Genomic DNA, 23,731 nt, shown 5'->3' on the forward strand with positions numbered 1-23,731 from the left:
TCTGTCTCTCTTCCACAGCATGTCTTTATCGTGTCTTCCTTCTCTCACCCCAACCGGTCGCAGCAGATGGCCCCGCCCCTCCCTGAGCCTGGTTCTGCCGGAGGTTTCTTCCTGTTAAAAGGGAGTTTTTCCTTCCCACTGTCGCCAAAGTGCTGCTCATAGGAGGTCATATGATTGTTGGGCTTTTCTCTGTATCTATGAAGCGCCTTGAGGCGACATTTGTTGTGATTTGGCGCTATATAAATAAAATTGAATTGAATTGAATCAACTTTGCTAAATTGCTAATGAAAAACATGATCAGGCAGCTGTGATTGAGCAGCGATGTCTATTCAACTATTTTCACGGTTGTTGTGGTCGTGATAATTTTGTGGGGCCACATCGAAAAGGCTCGGATGAGCCTTCCAAAGTTCTACAAGTGCCTCCATCGCTTGTGTCCAGATCACACGCTGCACTGCCGTGCTGCTCCGTCTTTTTCGCTGACATTTGTGTTTGCGCGTGCGCAGTGTGAGAAACTGCGGTGACACCCTCACGACGGTCGCGAGGATTTCAAACAGGTTTGAAATCCTCATGACCAAGTGATTGATGATCGGGAGCTGGTCGTGAGGTGTTAATCGCTTCTCGTTACCCCACGTATACTACACGATGCACGACGCACGATGAAGGCCAAAATTGGGCCGTTCACCAAGACGGTCACACGACTCAAAAATCGGCTCAAAATGGGCCAAAAATCGCACAGTGTGAGCCCGGCATAAGGAGTAAAAATGCTGCAATGAAATTTTGGTAAAATGCACCAACTCAAAAACGGCCAATGTGAGTATGGCCCTCACATTCTTGTATGCATGCCTGACAACATCATGGCGACTTGACAGAGTCAGACGGATCGAAACGCAATGTCCCAGAGGAGACAGTAGGATCAGCGTAGGATCTGACAGTAGGTCCAAAGATTTCACGCTGATACCTAATGGCAGTCGGGGTGCAGATGACTAGACTGCAGAGGTGTGTTCACCCCTCTATGGATGTGCCTCCCCAGATCATCTCCGACCACTAAACCAGCCATGCTGATCAATGTTACAGGCAGCATAACGTTCTCCACACTTTCTCAAGATCCTTTCAAATTGGTAACACTGGTGGAAGCACACACACACACACACACACACACTTTAGAGAAATTAGACATCGTCTGCCTCTCTCAGATTTAAATTTAAAAGTCCTTGCCAGCGTTACTCATGCGGGGTCATTCATTACATCATGGCGAGACGCGAGACAATCCTGGACAGACTCGATGAAATCAAAGGCAAAGAAAACTCCTGTCAGGCTTGAACTGGTCCAAAAGGGTCAAAGTCTCAGTCTTGAGCTTGTCATCACAGCGGGATAATCTCTGCACACTGAAGTCTGCCAAGCTTTGTCTTAGCTGGTAACCTTTCATTAAACGAGTTTAATAATAGCATCACGATTGTCTGCTGTTTGCTATTACCTCTTAGAGTCTGAACATTAAAGTGGAGAAAAATGACTGTAAAAATTAAACCATATCCCCGTCCAGTAGATCCGTCTGTCCAGCGAGGTGCCTGAACTGGCACTATACGTGTGTGCAGTTAAACTGGTAACAGAGCAGCCAGACGACTGGACCCTGGGATACTTGACTTGCAGCAGCTGCTGTACTGATGTACAGCGTCACAGCTGGCAGCTGGGTTTGGTTTATCATATGACCAGGTCAGAGAAAGGGTTTGTTGTCAGAGAGGAGCAGAGGGCACACAGAGGCTGATCACATTAGCTTTATTAGCGATAATTCTATCTGAACAGTCAGACGCCAAAGCTGACGACACGGGCAAAATATCCCTGAAATAAACAGAAGACCTGCGCCCAGTTTGTTGTGAGAGATTTGATAAATTGTGTCTCATTCATGCGGACATACGACGTTAGTCTGATGACCTGCTTAGTGCTCTCTCGAAAGCTTCTTTGGTTGCTCTATGTTCATATGGGGTCACCACAGAAGATGTTTGATTTGGTCGTTTTTCTTCTTTTAAACAAAAGATGCCCTTCCTGAAGCTTTGCACATTAGGTAAATGCATTAACCACAACACGATGGAGCCACTACCTACTAAACTTTCTTGAATTGAATAATTGTTCATTTGCATTGTTACTGCTCAACTATTGCTGTTAAAACAAGCTAACTGTTGCTGCATAGTACAGCTGCAGAGGTGTTTTACTGGAAAGCAGTTGATGAGTGCAGCAGGAGTAAACAAAAAAGTTAAACCTACAGCTGTGAGCTGCAAAAATCTAAATAAATGCACTTGCACTTCATCGTGGACATGCACAGCTGGAGACCCGATGGCTAAAAAGTCATTCTTGTTATACTTAAGGTGCCAGTATACCCTCAGTATTTGTCACGTCACGCACAGTCACAACATCACACAGTCAGTTCTATTTATGCCTGCTATTAAGCCACAGGTGGCTCCAATGTTCTCCTGAACAACAGGTTTCACTAATAATAATAAACTTTATAAAGCACACTTAAAAACCAAGGGTATGCCAAGGTACTTAACAAGTAAGAGAGAATAGGAGGAGGATAATAGAAATAGGACCAAAGCAAGTACTAAGTATGCAAGCAGGTAGCTGTCACTGATACATAGGAAAGCAACAGGTACAGAGCAAACAAGAATTTAAATGAGCATAAAAGTGCATAATATAAAATCATAAAAGAAATATTAACTAGAGGGAAAGGCAAGATTGAATAAGTGGGTTTTTAGTCGTGATTTGAACAGTGCAATGGAATCAGATGCACGGAGGTCGAGAGGAAGGGTATTCCACAGTACCGGGGCAGCCGGAGCAAACGCACGGTCACCCCGGGACTTCAGCCGAGATCTGGGTTGGGTCAGAAGTAGTTGAGTGGCAGATCTGAGTGTTCTAGCAGGAGTCTGTGGTTTGAGAAGTTCACTAAGATAACTTGGCGCTAATTTATTAATAGTTTTGAATGTAAGGAGTAATATTTTAAATTGAATACGGTACTTTATGGGCAGCCAATCACTACTCAAACAATAACCGCCACATGATATTGGAAGAAGTCAAAACGAGAACCTCACAAAGTCTCATTTTTGTAACATCTCCCTCTGTCTACTCTGTGACTTTGAGCTCGTCTACCAATATCATTAGAATGGCGGATGGTGGCTTCAACCCAGCTGCGGCCGCAGCGTAACGCTGCAGGTTAGAAAGAGAAATTGCAATTTTCAGCATGCACAACTCCGTGTTTTCGACGGGGGTAAGCATAAAAGCAGCCTTATGTATGCGGTTGAGGCACACTGCCTAGGGAGCATGTTTATTTGATTAAATAATAACTAATAATTTCTCTGGACGAGTGTGTGCGGGGCACATGATGTCCACATGAACTCTCGCACTAACTTCTGATGATGAAATTCGCATCACTGGCACCTCAGTGGACTTTAAAGTAAGACTATAAGCTCTGCTTACTATTCAAGCACCCCAATAATTTAAGTACACAAACCTGAGCTTGCTCACAATCGCAAAATTCAGGAAATATCTTGATATCAAAACAAACTTTAAAGTTTATTAAGATGATGTTGTGTGAAATTACAAGTCTCTGTCTCACCTCGTTGTCCGACTCCACCAGGACCTGGTCATATTCGCTGAGAGCAACCAAAAACATGATGGAGGTGACGTTCTCAAAGCAGTGGATCCACTTCCTCCTCTCCGACCTCTGACCCCCAACATCCACCATCCTGATTGGAACATGATGGGATGAAGGGCAGAGGGGAAAGAAAAACTTTAATTAGCTGCGAGTCTCACTAAATATTATACTCAGCATCCACTTTAACATTCGTTAAATCTTTGAGCTACTTTAATCAAATAAGACCTGAACCACAGAACGCCAGGGGTACGCATGTCCTGAAAACGTGTTCAGCACATGCGTTACAAATAAATTAAATATTAATATTCAATCCTGAAGTGATTCAGCCAGGAACAAGACACGTCAGGACAGAAATACATTTCAGAAAATGGATCTGTGCAAAGAGGATTCTAAATTTGTCATTTTCAGTGGCCAGTCAATAGATTTCAAGGACGCTGTGGTCAGGTGGTTACAACGGAAGCTCATTTCAAAATAAAAATTGTAGTAATGCAGTTCAAGCCAAGCAACCCAATATACAAAATGAATTTGCACCGTCTAATGACAGGGGAACCAAAAGAAGCATAAGCAAGTGTATGCACACATACAAACAACACCATCTTCCTCTGAAAAGCGCAATGCAAGAGAATCCATGCAGTATAACTAAAGTGTGTGCTGCCAATAAGGTGCTAAATGTGAAGGCATATAAGAGGAGCACAGAGAGTGGGGAGGAACAAGAATGCAGAATTAGGAAATGATTATTTTAAATAATCAGGAAGGGGAAAAGTAAGAAATGAAGGAAATTTCTTTAAGGCTCATCGTGTTGGCTTTAAATCTAAGGTCAGGAGTAGGGGTTTTTTATAATCGATTTATCGATTAAAATCGATTCTGGCTTGGATAACGTGAAATCGATTCATTAAAATCCTGAATCGATTTTTTAATACAAATTTATTTTGCCCGAAATGACAGAATCTCAGGTGAAATCTCAACAACCACCAAACAGCTAAGACAGTAAATGAGAGCAGGAACACGGATTCTGCACAAAGACGTAAACACACAGCGGGACCCGCGGATCAGAATCAGTGAGATGTCGCCTTTCTCACCTGACGGCACGGACACGGTCGGGGCTGAAAGCCGACAGCTCGCTGATTCTGATCTGTCGGCGGGTCCGCGCTTTGTGTTTACGCCCTTTTCGCGCCGATTCTAAAGCTGTTAGTTTTATCTCTCTCCAAACAATAAAAATAAAACTGACTGAACCAGCAGCAAAAGAAGATCCAAGCTACGCTTCACATAAACATCGTCATGTATTCTCTTTGACGTTTACTGTTTTGCTTCCACCACATTTCATGCACAGCTCTCTCTCTCTCTCTGTACTGTTTTCTGCATTATTCGCTTGCTTGTTACGCACAACTCTACTGTTGTTTACAGTGCTGTTGGCCGCTGTTTTTTTTCCCGTTTACATACTTCTGAAAAGAAAACCTAATTTCTGCTGTTCAATAGGCTTCTGAACAAATTTAAACTTTTTAAAATTATGCAAAATGCAAAACGCTTAGCCGTGTCTCTAATAAAACTGCTGTAACTTCAGAGGTAATGTTCATATGTTGATTAATGGTTTTCTTTCGTTTTTGATGTACTGCAGAATATTTTTATAAAATCCCAGGCCAGGAAAACCTCCTTCATGTTTTTCTGTGTTTTATCTTCAGCTACTTTGACACAAAGGCATCTGCTGTGATGCTCACACCTTTGATAAAGTCTTGCGTGTGTCAGCTTCCTTTTTATAGATACAAAAATATGTAAATGTACTGATCTGAATTATAATATTTCTGACTGTCAAAATTTCCCAGATTCAAATCGAATCGAATCGTGGATCGAATCAATTCGGAACCTTGTGAATCAGAATCGAATCAATTCTAGAAATCAGTGACGATACCCAGCCCTAGTCAGGAGATCTGGATCATGGATTAAAAAGCACTTCTGTTTGGCTCTGGGCTCTTCCAAAAACATAAATAAATAAATAAAAATCAAGAAAATGAAAATGTAGAAACACCGAAGAACCTTTGGTGTTCGATACAGTGCCGGTCAAACGTTTGGACACACCCACCCATTCTTGTGTGTCCAAACTTTTGACCGGCACTGTAAGAATGAAAGTGGGCCAGAAAGTTAAGTCTCAGCTCCATTTAAATAACATATGACACAGTGAAAGTTTGATGAGACAAAGGTGAACTGAGCAAGTCTGCCAGAAGAAATGACAGCATTGATAAATGGGGCCCTCCAAAAGCAAGCCTAAAATAAAACTCCTTTATATTAAATGACCTCCTTTGTTTTCCTCTAGCAAGGATGAGTGACCTACTTAGTTCTATAAGCTCTCCTGTGCTGAATATTACTTGAAAAGCCAATTATGATAAAAAAAATGAAAAAGAAAAGAAACGGGCCTCATGGAGAGGTCCATCATGAAAGGACCCCTTGTTGCAGCAGCACCCCTGTCAGCTGCAAGTATCCTTGGAGTCCTATGTGCGATTATTGCTTACAGATGCACATGTGAGCACTATGGATGAGTAGTTAGTCCTCCCAAGCAGCAAGTCAGCTTAGAGTCCACCTGGTGACATAACTGTTGCATTGTTGTGTAACGTTGAGGGACACGCTGCGTCTTCAATGAGCCTCCTATTCACCCACTGATGAGAGAATTCATCACTTGGACAACAGCAGACCTCCACACGCTCAGGTGTGAAGAATATAATCATGTTTACAACAAACTGAGCTGAGGAACTTGTCTTGCATCAAGTGCGCTGCATGCTCCACTGCAGAAATCACCAAATCACCAATTTGTTATTGCATTATTCTTCCATTAAAACCTGACATTTATTGCCTCTTCACATGCATTTTTCCTTCATTCCTATATTTTTTAATACGCTTCTTCAGTCTCAGCAAAAAACCTGATGTCACTGAGAACATGCAGTGATTCACCATCATCAGCACAGCCAAGCAGAGTAGAGCCTATTGGCTATCTGCAGCAGGGCTGCTGGGAACCTCTTCAACACAGCCTCATTGCAAGCAGAGTTATTTCCAGCCTTGCCAAGCGTAGGAGGGGGCTGACATGATGGCTTCCTATCGATTTGCACTCTTCTGTAATCACTTGCGTTTCCTGGGTCCATCAATCTGCTCATCCTTTTTTAACAGGAGGAGGAAGGGAAGTGCCTGTACGTATTGGTGGCAGGTCCTAAAACATTTAGTTTGTCCTGTTTTCCAGGTTCCACGTCAGGACTACAGAGAAACTGAGGAGGACTAAGATGTAATAATACAGCCGTGGAGCCTGAGCCGTTTAAAAAAACAGAGCTAGAGAAATGTCATTTGTCAGCATTTTTTCCCCTGTGACTCATTTATCTCGAGGCATTTTTATTACAAATTATACTTCATTTGGTTAGGGTACATATTACATAGGCTTAAATGCTCTCAACAACCAAGTACCCAGTTCCACTACCAGCCAGCCAGTTTGCTACATGCCCGTCTCCAATTTCCTTTCCATCTCCACTCTGAAGTCTTATCTAAATAAAAAGCATTAATAACCTATGCAAAGTTATTGTATGCATACAATCCAGAAATCACTATTTTAAACTGCGTACAAACAACTTTTTATTGTTGTTGCTTTGTGTTTAAAATATTCGATTTGAGATCGCGTGCCTTTTACTGTAAAGAATAGGGATGGGTATCGTTTAGGTTTTATCCGATACCGGTGCCAAACCGGTACTTTTGAAACGGTGCCGGTGCTTAAACGGTGCTCAAGCCGGTGCTTAAAGAATGGAGAACACAAAATTGGTCCAAAAACCTCTCATGTTCAGCTGTTTTTTTTGTAAAAAGATAACAATGTTAGCCTTTTCTGCAGCTATGGGGCATATATGGTATCACTCTTGGCTGGAAGCAGTGCTTAAACAATGGAAAAAACACAAACTTTGTCCAAAAACCTCTCATGTTTAACTGTTTTCCACTTTTTCTTTGGTCATTTTAGCCTTTTTGGCCAGGGTGAAGGGAGTATCTGCCATCAAACAAGAAGACAGCCGCATGTAGCTATGATGATGTTTGCTAGTTCACCTTACATGCATTAATGTAATAACGTGGTTAGCCTACTCAACGTAAATTACACAAGAACAACATTAAGCTACTCACGCAGAGAAGAACGGCTGCTGCTGCCATCATCATCCGTCACCACCACACCCGCAGTAGATGCGCTTGGTGTGAGGTCTCGCAGCAAGCTATCAAAGACGGCGCATTTTTCTGCTTTTAAAAAAAACACTATGCGTCGCCAGGTGTTTCATCGGATTTCAGGTGTTACCTCCTTTCCACAGTATCAGCTTAAAGCACTTGTTGCAGGCTGCTGAGTTTGCATCTTTTGCTGTGAAGTACAGCCAGACTTTTGACCGCTTCGCCTTGGGCATTTTTAATCTGTAGCTCTGCTCTAAAAGAACGTACGTACCTGGGCCCGCCTACTATCCTTGGAAAGGTAAAATGATTGGCTAGAATTCAAAGTGTATCACAGCTCAGGGAAAAAAAGCACTGAAATAAAGCACCGAAATGTGCGCTGCTTTTCGGTCTGGTTACTACCGTTTATGTCAGAACCGGTGCCCATCCCTAGTAAAGAAGCTGCAGTAAATGTAAAATGCTTGTCATGGAGGTTAGAGAATGTGACTGTTAACTGAACGAGGATCTTCAGCACTGGTCTTTCAGTGCATGAGGATTTCTCAAGGACGTAATGAAACGATGGAGCACATACAGCAAGTGATAGAAACAACGATTTGCAATCAGTCCCGTTCGATGACATCTTCTTGTGATCCTTTACTTTAGACTGCAGATGGAAATCCCGCACTGAATACTTTCACATTTACAACGAGCGAGAGGTCACGGAGAGTCGTGGAGAGACAGCTGTTTAGATGAAGCTCAAATTATCTGCGATTATCCTTGACATGCACCAAAAACTGCACCCTGAAGCAGATCAGTCAGCTGTGGGTGGTCCAGTTGGTTCTGATCACACATTTCCACACATGCATAGTATGAAATTAGACTGGGATTGCTAATGATATGATAGAAAGTGTACAGTTTTTGACTTAATATTAAATGTTGCAAAATAAACTTTACCATAACGACTAAATCTTTAGATCATCAGCTGTAGATATACTAGCAGATCAAGTTTCTGTTGACTTATTAATTGATAATGATATCAGGATAATGCACCGTAGGATAGATCATGGTTATAATCCAACTTTGAGCGCCAACTTACAAATGGAGACAAAACACTTTAACCCAAATTGTGTATACCCAATCCCTTTAAAATCTGTGTCAAGATAATGTATGTCGTCTTCTACCTGAAAATGATGCTTTGCAAGTCGAAAGGGTATTCTATGATCCCAGTGGTTGGGATTCGAACCCTAAGCACATCCTGTTGGGTTGGCAGATAGGACGGGTCAGCAATACGATCCAGATCACTTAGATAGCTAGAGACAAGAAGGACAACAAAAGACAGAGGGAGGAAAGAAAGTGAAGCATACAGCAGATAAAGCACATCCCATCCAAAAGCAAGTGCATCAGTCCAGATGCAACTGAAGATTTCCGAGGGTTAGGAGTGGATGGGGGACATTTCACGCTAGCGCCCCTCCAAATGAAATTGAGCGATATCCTTGATGGCAGCTCTAAAAGACATAATTCTCAGTTTTAACTTTTTCGCACTGTCAAAGAGCTCAAAGTGAAGGTTTGTAGGTTTCTAAAAAGATAAGCGGCATCCTCTAAAGTTAAATTAAAAACGAATGTGTGTAAAGTCTTGTAGCTTAAGGCTTAAACTCAAGGCTAGTCTTTGAGAGTGTACCATCAGGAATGTGCTGAGCCTTGCTGTGCAACACAGTGTAGATTGAGATAGCGGCATCGACGGTTTCCAACTGGCTGACCAACTTTTCTGCAGGTAGCCAACCAGTAACACCAGCAGGAGCACTAGACACCAGTACCTGAATATAATATTCTCCAGGTCAAATGGGTACTCAATGATGCCGGTGGTGGGCACTCGGACCCGCAGCACATCTTGCTGAGTGGGTACATACCCTGGTGTTGATATTCGTTCTAAATAGCTAAGGTAACTGCGAAGGGAACATAACAGATGCACATGTATGCACAGAGACACAACTGTAAAAGACCACATGCACATGAACAGTGCTTTCATTGTCAGACCCTTTCGAGTTGCTCGACTCATTTTAAAATGGATTCAATTCTTTTGTTTTTGTTTTCCTGAGGTGCAGAGCGGAGCATCCAGCATGCTGAACTCCACCTGGGACCAATGCATACGTTGTTATGCACATTCACGCACCAAAGCACTTAAAGTGCTGGGTAGATGTGCACATGAATGTAACACGATATAAATGCAGTAAATTGCCATTTAATTCGAAAAATTACATTTCCCCTTTGTTCCAGTACAGATCTCTCACTTCGATTGTCCAAGCTTAGCGCGCATTTTAGAAAACGTTTTCATCCTGAAGCATTTAGCTTCAGGTCTGAACCCACGTCTTATGACTAGGGCTGTTCGATATAACAATATATATCGGATGACGCTATAAAAACGTCTATCATTCCATTTTACGCTATCGTTTGTTTCGTCGTGTCGCAAAATAAACTGTTTACGCCAATATTTTTCATGGTTTTGATGGTCACTGTAGTGGCTATATTAATTTCTTAAAGTTCTCTCTTTCTCTTATATTTAATATAACCACACTACGGACGGACAAGCGCCTGTTTTTATGCGTTGTCGTTAGCAACAATGACGGTAACAGCACCGCGTGTCCGCTTGTTTATGTTCCACATAAACCTTTCACAATAAAGCTCAAGATCCTGTTGAGACTTTTCAAAATAAACTGAATCGCGTGAAAGAGCAGATTATTTACAGATGAGAATTAAAAAAGAGCCGCCAGGTGCTAAAAAATAAAAACTTTAGACTCAAACGTTAGAACAGGCTTTTCCCCGCAGCACGCCATGTAATAAATACTCACAAAGAAAACGGCGGCCTTTATAACTTATGTCTAAAAATGTATCGTTTCATGCATCGGTTAAAACACTCGACTCCAGCTACATGACGCGCAGCTGGAAACACTTCCCGCAAGACGAGCTGCCCGAGATTCACAGAATTTACAGAAAATGTTACATTTTTGTGATTTATATCGTTATCGGGACGATAGAATTCTTATATCAGGATATGAGATTTTGGTCATATCGCACAGCCCTACTTATGACCCCATTTGTGTCCACAGGTTTCAGTTCCTACAGTCCAGCATCTTTCTAAAGATGAGTAGCTTTGATCTGGCCGTTGTACCATAAAGGCCTGCGTGGTAAAACACTAAAGTGATGGTTGTACATGTGCAAAGAAGCTAGTAAAGATAGTTCTTTGTCCCAGACTCCTCAGTTTGAGCGAGTGGCCCAACTAAGTGACTGGTTTCCAAAGGTTACTTTGCTGTTTGACATTTACAATTTTCTTGATTTTCATTGCCCAGAACTGTACTCTGACAATCATTTCTTACAGGTCTACACACAGTTCTTTAAAACTTGAGGCTATTTATAATTAGGAGTTTGCATTTTACAATTATCCAATGACATGACGTAGCCACAGGTAGACCCTGCCATAGCAAATGCTCCAAGTATTCATGCAAATTGACATTTCTGTTTTATTAAGTGTAAAAAAACCTTTTGTTTTGCCCATTTGTGTTGATTCGTGTGTAAAAATGAATAGAATCCATATTAAGATGAGTCCGAAACACAAAATATGGAAACCCTGAAAGGGGATGACAAGTTTGTTTCTTAACAAAACACTCACACTATAAATGCATCATGCAAAGCTTCAGTTTCATCCCAATCTTCAACTGTTCAAAGGAGCCACATTTGGCTCAAATAGATTAATGCAGGTTGGAATTGGCTCTATATATTACTACCATCATTTATAAACCTGCCAAGATCTCCTCATGCCATCTGCTGAATTCTGTTCTCTTGCTTCAACCGAATGGATGTCGTCCGTCTGCCCCCCCCAATACTTTTGTGTCATTTTTAGAAAACAAAAATATAAATTCTAACATGCATTCTTACACACACCGCTTAAACATAAAGCAAATAGTCATTCAGTAAATTATGAAATGTCAGACGTACTACTTGGTCGAGTCAGAGAGCTGGTACTCTCTCCTGCGGTCATACGCTTCCTGGATGCCAGGGTCAGCCCACAGCATCTTTATCGCACTAATGTACGGCTGATCGAACGATGCAACCTTCTCTACGTCCACGTCACGCACCACCAGGGCATTGTTCTGGAAGAACAAAACAAAAACATACAAAAAGACGTTTAAGCAATGCTTCACAGCATTTCTAAAAATTATTTCATATTAAAGTTCATGATTTGAAGTACCTAAACACATGTGGAGTTAACAGACAGGAGAATACTGTGGATTGATTTTCCACCTCTGGAAAACTCTTAAGCCAACACAACACCCAAACATGAAGTTCTTTAAATGGCCACCTAAGATCCATCCCTATAGGCTTCCATGGTAAAATGCTCAACTTTAAGAATGACATTAGCATGTTTAGAGCCTGGTACGAAAAGCGTTTTGGTTTCAGCCCATTTCTCCTCTCATCACGATACAAAGGTTCAATTTTTTAAACCCATCTGGGTTTTAACAAAGGCTTACAGCACGGCCTATTAAGCAGACACAGATAGCTGTAGCTGATCCGTCCACTAGGCTGATCTGAGACACTTAACTGGGCCTCTCCACTTCGTGGCGTTTGTGTGTTCTGGAGCAATTTCAACGCCATTATTTATCAAATAAATGCAGGATGGAATTAGCTCTTGGATTGTTAGCAATGTTGCTTTACAGTAAAAAGGTTCCCAATTTAAATAGTCTCGCTGGCCTTCTGTGTGGCATTTGCATGTTCTCGCTGCGCCTGTATGGCTTTCCTCTGCATGCTCTGGCTTCTTCCCACAGTCCAAAGACATGTTGGCAACGTTCCCTCTAATTTCTTAAGTGTCGGAGCGAACACACAAACTCCCTGAGCGGTCCCCTGGACCACTGTGAGCAACAGCAGACGTGTGCACTGTGGTCACGCCAGCATCGAATCCAAGTTACATGGTTTATTAAAATGTTTTTACTCACAGGTGGAGAGCGCTTTCCAGCACTTTCCTTATAAAACGCAGTTTTTACCGTTTCTCCCCGCAGTAAATATGAACAACGATAGTAATCAGGAAAAAAAAGACAAACATTGCATATATTTTTTTATAATAACTGGTTTTACGTGGCCGATCAACACCATTTAAAAACTGGTATAAAGTCCACACTTTATCCATCAATTGTTCCGTCTGTCCTGCTCACATCTCCAGTAGTTGTACACGTCATTAACGTGGCTTCACTCCACATCAGCCGTATATGCGAATGTGAATCGCATTATTGGCTGGACTATGGGATAAGGTGGCATCGTTATAATCCCATACTGGAGCAGCCAGCCACTTACTGACTAACACTACAAAACAGAATTGTTAATGTTTTTATTTTAATTTCAATTCAGGTTCGATTTATTTATTTATTTGTGCGCAACGCAGACTTTGTGCGCAGAGACCGTCCCAGCAATGTGCAATTGCGCACGCGCGCAGCTTAGAGGGAACATGTTGGGTTTAGTGTTTATTCTAAATTGGACGTGGATATGAGATGGAATGTATGACTAACTGTGGATTGCAGTGTAAAAGCCCTTTGAGTGGTCAGTAAGACTACAAAAGTGCTATATAAAATACCAGTCCTTTCCAAATAATATGGCTTGCTGTGTGATAAAACCCCACCCAAGAAGTCTCTGCTGCAGTTTTCCTGAGTGAAAACCTAGTATTTTCTTAGTCATTACTTCTTAGTGTAACGGAGTTAAAAATACATCAGAAAAACGTGCACTTACCTGTTCTTAATTATTATTTTAAGTGTGAATTTTATCATTTTTTTTATTATATTTTATTTTGAAAACCCAGAAACCGGATCTCACTCTAACGTTTAGAAGCTGCTAAGGCTTCCGCTCCTCACAGCGCGCGCTTGCACTGTGAGGGTAAGTTCTGTAATGAAAGGCTCTGGCATTTTTATGGTTTCTGGTGTGAATGTTGTTACATAAGTTGTACATGTCGATGTATATAGGTTCATATTGATATTAGAAAGTTTCTGTGTAACCGAAACAAAGGCTGGTTGCTGTTAAACAGTGTTTCTGCCGTATTTATGCTCTTTGGCAGTAAGCTTTTGTCAGCCCCCTAGTGGTTGCTGCGCATAGCAGGAAATGTGTTTGATTTACTGTTTTTCTGTGCTTTTTGTGATGTCGTTTTACATTGTAGGAGCTACAATTGCTGGTACCATCAGAAGACACCTGTTGAGTGTGTTTTATGTCTTCTGCAGGTACGTGAGCTTGTTAACAGTCATTTTGTCTGTAAAGCACAAGCAAGTGGAAATGTAATGCGCTACTGTTAATTTGTCCACTAGAGGAAAATGTTTAGCCGGTGATACTTCTGTTATCCTGTTATTTTGTTTTATACGATTGTGAAATGTATTTTATTAGTCATAAGATTTCCTTTTTTGTATACAAGTTCAGTGTGACAGACTGAAAAATGGAAGAAATTATTATTTTCCATCTTTTCTTTATTAAAAAGTTCATTGCAAGTCTGTCGACACAGCGCGCGCTTGCACTGTGAGGGAGCTACAATTGCTGGTACCATCAGAAGACACCTGTTGAGTGTGTTTTATGTCTTCTGCAGGAATAAATCGTGAAAAGCCAACCTTTCTGAGCGTCTGTGATTTTTGAAGAGCTGAAATCGTTACATTATGGATGCAGCTTGCTAATGAAGCTAGCTAACATTATTGATGACATGGTATGACATACTATAAAATGCCATTTCAAAAAATATATATAAATAAAGAATAAAGCTAACATAGAGGCTTTAACGTCAAACGGTGTTCACAAACTAATGGGTACATTAACTGTTATACACAATATTTGATGTATACTAAGATCTACTTGCTGCCTATCTTCCCACACGTTCCCAGCAAATTAGCCAGTACAAGTACTTGATGCGGCCATCAAATGCTATAACAATACATTTCTGCCTGCTAATAATACACACCTTGTTCTGTTCATACTTGAAGGGGATCTTAAGGTTCTCAGTTGCACGGATCATGGCCTGCATCGAGGTGAAGATGTTCTGGTAGACCAGTTTGGTGAAGCCCTTCTTGTCTTCATCTGTATAGCCTGAGCCATGGATTATTCTCATCTGCTTGATGAAAGTGCTCTTCCCACTTTCTCCAGTACCTGGAAAATAGATGGGAGCAGTAAGCAAACTGCTGAAAGCAACTGTTATGAATGGACAAACTGGGGTAAAAGGCATCTTTCAGTGTGCTGTGTGTGCCCTAGGAACAAAAGTTACAGCAGCATTATTATTTTCTTGCAATTAACAAAAGAAGAAGAAAAAAGAAAAGAAAAGACAGATTCAAATGAGATAGTCGTTAATTTACACAAATTGAAATCTAGAGGAAGCAACCACTCAAATAAATACAAATATCAACCATAACATGATTTGTAACCCATCCATGTAACACTTCTGCACTTGCCATTTTATAGTAATGTAGCCTGAAAATGTATTTTTGCTGAGAGCAAACTAAGCAAGAAGTAAAATAAAAGACTTGTGGGTACAAATCAGTTTTCAACAGGTCAACCAAGCATTCCAGAAACTAGTTTAAAAGTAGCCTTTTTTAATATAACTCATTTTTGTGGCAATAAATCGGTCTGTCTCTGCAACAGGCTGGCCTCGTCTGTCCACCTACATCTTAGCATTGATGCATGAGGTCAAGAAGAAATGTGCACCATCGTGTCCACGGGCAATAATCCAGACCTCAATGTCGAGCCCGTCTCTGCTTCACCAGTTCAGGGTGTATGCATTTCTGGTGAGATATTTGAGCGTTATATAACTCACTGTAAATAACTCTCCAGCTCTAAAAAAAACAAAGCGTAAACTACATAGATGTTTCTGGGGTTAATTATAGTCAAGCTATTGTCTTCTTACCTCCAGTCCAGAAATGTGCAATGTAACAATGCAGTGCAATGGTTGTTTTGGCAGTGGTTACCGAAAAGGCCCGACTGACCACACGAGGGCTGCGTGGCTCACCTCAGCTCAACAAAGAGCTGGGTACAGCGAGTTCACTTCTCCAATTTTGTATCATACTCATCATGTAGATGTACATGTGCATAAACACACAAAAAGACCAAGTCACAGACAAGAAAACCTGCTTGCACATGCAGAGAAGGAACTACACATAACCCCACAGATCCCCCTCTTTTACTCACACACACACTTTAACTTCCCCACAAGACTGTCCACAGCAGGTTCTGTATCTTTATATGGACATATTCTGTGAGCAAACGACCACTCTGGGCTTGGAGTCAGACTGAAAGCATCAGGGTTTGTATGCTGCGGACATAACCCAAAGAGTACGATTTAAAAAGACAAGGCAGTTAGCAGCCTAACCGAAACTAACCCTCCAGTATTACCATCGTCTCTTCCACCCCCATTCCACCATCTATTTTCTTCCTCTACAACCCTGATCGAAATCTCCACCGCTCATCTCTCCATCTCACTTCTCCCAGCACTCAAGTCTGAGTCACTGCAGTTTTAGCTGCACACGCTCTATCAAGTCTCTACCTTTCAGTCTCATTTTTGCTTTACTTATCTCAACTAAAGCTGCAACTGATAGCATGTGTTAACCAAGTCTTTAGCTTATAGAATTTTAATATTACAGGTTTGTCCACAAGTCTGCTTAACCAGATGTTATTACAGTTACGATGTGCACAAATCGCGACACTGCATGGTCCGTCTTTATCCTCCTATTCCAAAGGGCTTCAGCTATAAGATAAATTGTACATTTCTGAGCTTACGTCATTATAGTTAATTTACAGATTTCTGTAAAGGAAAGCTACAACTCAAGAGAGCAGGCTGTAAGGTGACCTTTATTTTCACGGTACCGGAATATTGTTAGTTTAATAAAACATTCAACTTAAAGCCATAAATGACAAGATCAAATAAGTTTGATAGCTGTTAAAATATTTCAATATGGGGTCAAAGTAGAACTTAGCAATTACACTACCATTCAGCACAGGTGGCTGAAGGCAGGCTGTGTGTAAAGGCCTACACTGATATTCACAGCTACAATGTTGAATCATAACTGTAGTTGCTGATTAGATAATGGAAAACACTTTGCGTTTTGAAGCACAGCTCATATTCCCAAGGCATAGTAGCTGAAATGCCTTCCAAGGATGCCGAGAGACAAGTTTTGCTCTCGCTGAATGAAGAGCACCGTCGCGCGTACAGTGAAGGAGTGCCCTGAGCACTGTCTGCCTTCTAACCAGAGAGGATCTTTCGCTGCAGAAAACAGGTCAGGCAACATTGGAGTTTCCCCTTCAGAGAGTAAGTCTTTGAGAGCGGGACATAAATAGCAATTGTTAAGACAGCCCTGGAGAGTTCACTCTCCTATTGACTGAAGAGTTGAACAGAAGGGAAGTGTGTTGGTGGGCTGTGAGGGACAGTACTGTACACATTTTCTTAAATCCTTGGCTTCAGCAAAACGGTAAGTTTAAAAGCAAAGGTGCAGCTATCCTATGAATTTGGTGTGTGTGTGTGTGTTCCAGCGTATTTGCCTTTCCCAAACAGCCAGAGGAGAAAAGCATGTCTTGCAGGCATGATCAGCTTAATTCAACAGTTCCTACTGTTCTCCCGCTTAACTGGAAAACCCAGCCGAAGCGTTTCTCACGGACAAGCAACTGTACACTCACTGGAGCTACTCCTGAGGGGTAATGCTAGTTCCCATGGCAACTCCTACACTGGACCTCTAAATACACGGCTGAAAACAGCAGCTGATAGGCTTCAGTGTGTATTCAGAGAGCCCAGTCGAACATGCAACTTTAAAACATTTTTTTCTAATCTTACAGCTAGGGCTTGGCAACGAAATGAAAAAGATAATTGGTGCAAAATAACTTCATTAGAAATGAGACGGTGTGAGTCTCACACTGTCCATATTTTGACAGACACCATGAAAACCAAAAGACAATAGTAGCGTTGTGCCAAACCAATCGTGTGGTTGGATTATAGCGGGAGCCACGTTGGGTTAGGTTCTCCCATAGAGTATATGAGGGAGAGCTAGCAGGGCACGTGCTAATGTCTGGGCTACTGCCACCATACACACCAGCACGTTACAGGCGCGACTGAGATCAGTGACAAAACGACCAAAATGTTGAGTAGCCTTACTGAACATAACACACCAATGGACACAGCCCAAGGCTCAAAACACGAGGACAGTGTAGAAAAGAAAAGGAATTCTGCAGGAATTCTGCCAGCAAGCACAGTCAAAATGTCAGATTAACGTAGCGGATTAACGTAGCTCACCCTCGTTACCAATTCTGTCCATACACATTTCTCTCAGACGGCACTGTCCCACACAGAGTGTATAGAGACAGTGTAACACTTAACTACCGCATCAGATTTGAGGTCAAGTCACATTGGATTCAGACAAGCCTCACTTCATTGAGACACTACTTCACTTCTAGTGTTTAACTTATTTTTTCTTCACCCATTTCCCCCATTTGATCATAAGCAGCCCACAGCTTGCTGAATGTCAAGTTTGTTTGTTTTATCTATCTATATCTATATCTATATCTTTTTTTAAATTTGTGGGGTTCAAATTATTGAAAGTCTATACTATAGAAATGGCAGAGTAGAGCTGTAATATTTTAATTTTGTATTATAATTAAACTGAACTGACCAAAGAATTTGGTTGTACCCATTTTACTGAAGGCTGTGACTGATCTGTCAATTTAACACTGGCCAAATGCCCAAAGATAACGTGATAAAGACATGAAAGACTAGAGCGATATTTTTTGCGATAACGATATAACTCCACAACTTTATTAGTGCAAAAAAAAACAAAAAAACAAACAAAAAAAACCCCAATGTATTTTCACTTAAACAAGCAGCTGTTTTTTATGTGCATTAAAGTTGTCCTTGCTGACAGTTTAACCAAAAGGCGTTTCCAGTGGAAACTGGCCGACATATCCTCAGCATAACCATGTATAATATCCACAAAACTTAAAAAGAGGTTATACACACACACAATACGGTAACATTATGTTGAAGCACAGTACGTATCACTCCGCGAGGCTCCTGCCTACGATAGCCGTAACGCTCCGACAATCCATCAAGCGGTGTGGCTTCGTAGCTTAGCAAAGTCATACTAAAACATTTGACAGATTTTCGAGCGCCATGTACCAAATAAAATCATTTCGAGGTCAGTAAACACAACCAGAATTCATACATAAGGCACACGGGATTATAAGGGGCACTGTCGATTTTCAGAAAAATCAAAGGATTGATTTTAAGTGTGCCGTATTTCCCAAAAAACACGGTAATAACGACGGCCCGCTAGCATGCTCTACCAAAAATAGTGCTTTGTTGTGTATCTGACGGACGAACGCTAAACCAGTTCCACACCAGTGAAGTTGCAGCATTTTTACAAACCAATTCTGGTTCATCTGTTTCATTCAACGATCCGCTTTCGCCCTTCTCATTCTCTGCCATGCTTTTTCCACCATGTGCGTACGAAAACAAAGGCACTGCGCATGCGTGTTTTACCCATATTCTATCGCGATATTTCATTTCTTATCGTTGCCCAACATTATACCGGTATTACCGAACTGTATGATATGGCCCAGCCCTATGAAAGACCTACCCATGCACTTTTTCATGAAGACTTTGTTTTTTTTAAATGACAAAATGTGCAACAAAATACAAAACCCCTTGATCCACATTTGTCCTTTTACAGGCAGTGCATCCTTAGAATTTGAGTTATTAAACAGATAAGTAGACTTCAGCAGGAAAACTGTGTAGAGACTATAAGATTCTGTATTTGCAAGTTGTCCTCTGTTCTGCTTTCTGCAAAATTTGACTTGCTATATTCTAATAAAAAGGTCCAAAAGTAAAGGTTTTGTATGCAAAAATGAATGCACTGGTGACCTTTAACAATTTTGAAACCCCCAACACAGCAAAACCAGAGTGGAAAAGCCCAGTAACTCACTTTTGATCGTTAACTGAAGCAGAACCATCTCACTCTGCCAACAACATGCTCTAACCAAGGTATTAGTCATTTAGCCAAATAACCATTAACTCGCAAGGAACATGAGAGAGGTGGGGGGTGGAGTAGCTACTGATCCATCTTATTTAGTTGAATGCAAGGCTTTACCTTGCATTAACTAACAGCTTTGCATTTAGTCAAAAAGACAAGATGTGCCAAGTGCGTGCAGAGTAAATGATTCCTTAAAATTTCTCCAGGCACATCAAAAAGGAAGCTATATCCACTTAAGCTCAGTGCTGGGAAAGACTAAAACGCTGGAGGCTGTAGTTACTGTACAGGAACTGAATGAGCAACTGTCAAGTGGCCGTATTCACCTTGAAGGAATTTAAGAACCTAACCTGTTGACCAGTGCAGCCATGTTTTGGCTTTTTCCTCCTGTAGAGTGAAAAGGCAGTCTAGTTAAGGTCACCATTCATTAAAATACAAAAGCAAAAAGTACTCATATTTACTTGAGAATTTGTATTTCGTTAGCCCATATGTCTTAGGCAAGATTCACACAGATATTGCTTCAATGCTCGACAGTGGTCGGGGATCACTGTTGGTGCGATCATCACACTGACAACATTCATTCATTACATTTAACACAACTCACAGTTAGCATTAGCCAGCTTAATGCCTGTACACTGTAAACAGATTACTCAGTGATCATCTTCAGTTTGAGATTAAACTGCACAGACACCAACACTGTTCCCAGGATATTTTTATAATGTGGTAGCAGCCATGCTGGAGCAATATGAATAAAACAAAATTCGACTGGCTGACTCGTGCATCGGTGCTTGCAAAGTTGAACCTGGCAGCGCAAAGCAGAGCAACAGATACGCAATTCAGTTGGGCAGCACATGACACACTTCATTTAAAGTGACCGAAGACTGAAACACCCACAACTTTATTCACAACATTTCAACCATACACCAAGCTTTCATCTGGACAAACTAGGAGAGTTTCTTACATCATGGCTGCACAGAGCACTCACTGGTGACCAAACTATTCAACATCACTCATATACTGAGGGACATTTATGTCATCTTTACTTTAAAATAATAATAATGGAAAAAAAATCTCCATGTACGAGTCATTTAGGGCTGCAACGATTCTTCGACACAGTCGATGACATTCACTATGATTACGCAGAATTTTATTGTTGTGACATCAATTCTCACTGGGTCACTTTTAGGGAGTTTGTGCGTCGCATTGATATCTTGTTTATGTTAATGTTAGTATAGTAATGTTTGCGTTTCTACGGTAATGTTTGAACAGCAATGTTAATGTTTGCATTTGTACATTCATGTTTATGTTAGCTTACCTGTCAAACGTCTCAGGGTGATGCTAAGCTAACACCATTTCAGTTTCGTTAGCTGAAATGTGACAGTAAAACATTAAACAGAAGTAGCTACACACCGTCTTCTAGTTAATATTAGGTAGTTAATCTGGGTGGGACTAATATATAGTGAATGCTACATCGTTTCCAATTCTGTTTTGTTCTGTTTAACTAGTAGGCATATCAGTGAGTTTGTCCTGAAAAGAGACTCTTGCACCTCTCACATGGATAAAGTCATGACAGTGAGCATCTTTAGCATGGTTATCAGAAGCTAGGAGCATCATCTCAAAGATGAGAGCAAGCCTCACTCCAGAGGATGTTCACTGTAATCGTGAATTCATGAACTGAATCATCTATAAACTTCTTATTTTGGACTGGGGAAAAAAATAAATAAAAATCTTTGGGGTTTAATTTGGAGCTTTAGTTGAATGACAGAAGCCATTTTTAGTTTCCTATTTGCACATTATTTTCTCATTTAAAACAATTCTAGCATTAACCTAATATTACTTAATATTTTTATACATTACATTTTTTATTCTGATGGTCCTATTGAGCAATGTTAAAAATACATTTGATATTTTCAAATTCATACACTTCCTGGGTAATTACTGTAATGTGGGACGAGAAAACAGGGCAATATTCACAGGTGGGCAGAATTGAGCCTAAAACAGGAGGTTTGCCCACAGGAAACAGATAAAAGTTACTGAAACGATCGAAATAATCTTTAGTTGCAGCCCTGCAGTCATTATAAATGTCAATACTAATATAGTGACAAATGGCTAACATTGACCAATATAACTTCCCAACTGAAATATCCAGATGTTTCCCTGTAACTTGTTCTGATTGAATGCAGTTAGGTAGACCGTTAAAGGGAGAGTACAGTAGATCCTAAAGTGAACAGGTGCATTGCCTTTGCAGGTGCACATAAAATACTCTGAAGACAAGGCTGCTAATCCTTTCTTAATTAACTTGCTTAATTATAATGATTCTTGAGTTGTGGTAGCAATAAATAAAATGTACCAAATCATTTTTACATCTTGAGAATAAATTGCTACAAGTATAAGTTTAACTGAAACACGAGCTGATTCAGAATTTACACAATAAAATACAATTTACCCAACTTTAGCCGGCTGACTTAAGGTGTCACTACAGTATCCGAGTTGCCATAGCTAAAATGGTTCATTTCAAACAATGGATAAACTGAGGCACTGCACCAAGGATCAGTACAAGAGAAATAAGCTCGTGTCCAGTCCAGAGCTGATTTTAGCTCCAGTCCAAATCAAACCGATACTGACATTTCAATACCATTAGTTAGTGGCTTTGTAGTTTTAGATAGCAGCATTGCACAGCGAGTGACAGCAGTGCACCTGGAGTTTTGCACATCTAGAACTCAGAAACCAGTTGTTTGCTTCCACTAACAATACAAACAAAAAGCAATGTAAGCATGCATATGTTCTGCCTCTGGTGTGTCACATCTCATTAACCACAGGAAAGAAGAAGAAGCAACCTTAATTTTCCTTACACTTTAAAAAAATAGGAATAAATAAATAAATCCACCATGCCCTAGTTAAAAATGCAGACAGACTTGTGGGCACCACATACCAGACACCTGCCAGGTCATTCCTCTAACCAACTGCTAATACATTTACAGCTACATGTGTACTTCAAAGACTGTTCCAGTGACCGTCATTTTTCACATGCCTTCCAAATAAGAGGCTGACTGGAAGGAATGGGTAAGGGGAAAGGGAACCCAAGTCTCCCGTCCTCCGTTTGTAGGGTTGAAATGTGTCTGCATAAAACAAGTGGACTGTAAAAGCACATCAAGATCTTCGCTGAGAGAAAGAATGAGAAAGAGACAGAAAAGGAGAGGGGCAGCAAGCACAGGATCTCTATTCCAGTTTTGAGAAAATTCCTGGCATACTTTTCCTTCTAAAGGACTTGCATGTCAATTTAATCATTCTGCCTATTTTGGTTCCCATTTAATCAAAACACTTGTTGTACTGGAAGAGCAGCATTTCTCAGTAGACAAAGGTTTCGTAGATCACAATCACTCAAGTAATTGTGATTCGTCTTCAACTTCACTTCCTTCTTCCTAGGCCAAGACTTTGTCAGGAACTTGTCTACAGCAAATTTGTTGCTGTGTAAACATGTGGAAAAAAAAGCTTGTCTTTTTAAGTAGCTGCACAAGCGTTACATGTGTGCATAAATACCAAAAGGAACAAGGAGGTAGTTATGTAGAAAGTGCTACCTACAGATATTTACTTAATTCTAGTGATTTCTCAAGAACGCCAGCAAACTGAAACTAGTTCTTTGTGTAAGTGCCACAGCTGCTCATGAAATACAAACCAGTCATAACCGTGCCCAACAATGACGCAATCTATTGAAAATGATCAATATTTTGATTGCTATGCGTCTGACGTAATTTAATGGCTCTATAAGGCAGGTAGGCGGGGCCAGAAGGACTGGGCGGTCTTTCACAGGCCTGAATGCTACATAACTGCCGAAACTCTGGGTGTGCCAACATCAGTTTGCTAAACTAACAAAGCTGCCAGACAAACAGTGCAGAACTACAAACACCTACCTGTTGTGCCTTTGAGC

The 23,731-nt window shown here is 40.9% G+C and overlaps 1 protein-coding gene across 4 annotated transcripts in view; it reads right to left on the reverse strand.

Moving 5' to 3' along the window:
- The window catches only part of LOC146490750 (guanine nucleotide-binding protein G(q) subunit alpha), a 41,169-nt gene that overhangs the window by 5,825 nt on the left and 11,613 nt on the right, over window positions 1–23,731 (reverse strand). For 2 of the 4 annotated variants that reach the window (XM_085152407.1, XM_085152405.1), the window contains exons 3-6: window positions 14,766–14,950; window positions 11,783–11,937; window positions 8,974–9,102; window positions 3,605–3,734 (exon numbers count right to left, since the gene is read on the reverse strand). In XM_085152407.1, the coding sequence (XP_085008533.1) occupies window positions 3,605–3,734; window positions 8,974–9,102; window positions 11,783–11,937; window positions 14,766–14,950 (599 nt within the window). Of the gene's footprint in view, window positions 1–3,604; window positions 3,735–8,973; window positions 9,103–9,606; window positions 9,736–11,782; window positions 11,938–14,765; window positions 14,951–23,731 lie in introns of all 4 variants that reach the window. The other 2 variants (XM_085152408.1, XM_085152406.1) reach the window with 2 other exon arrangements.

Source organism: Neolamprologus multifasciatus, chromosome 23 (genome assembly GCF_963576455.1).
Source record: "Neolamprologus multifasciatus chromosome 23, fNeoMul1.2, whole genome shotgun sequence".
Lineage (NCBI taxonomy): Eukaryota > Metazoa > Chordata > Actinopteri > Cichliformes > Cichlidae > Neolamprologus > Neolamprologus multifasciatus.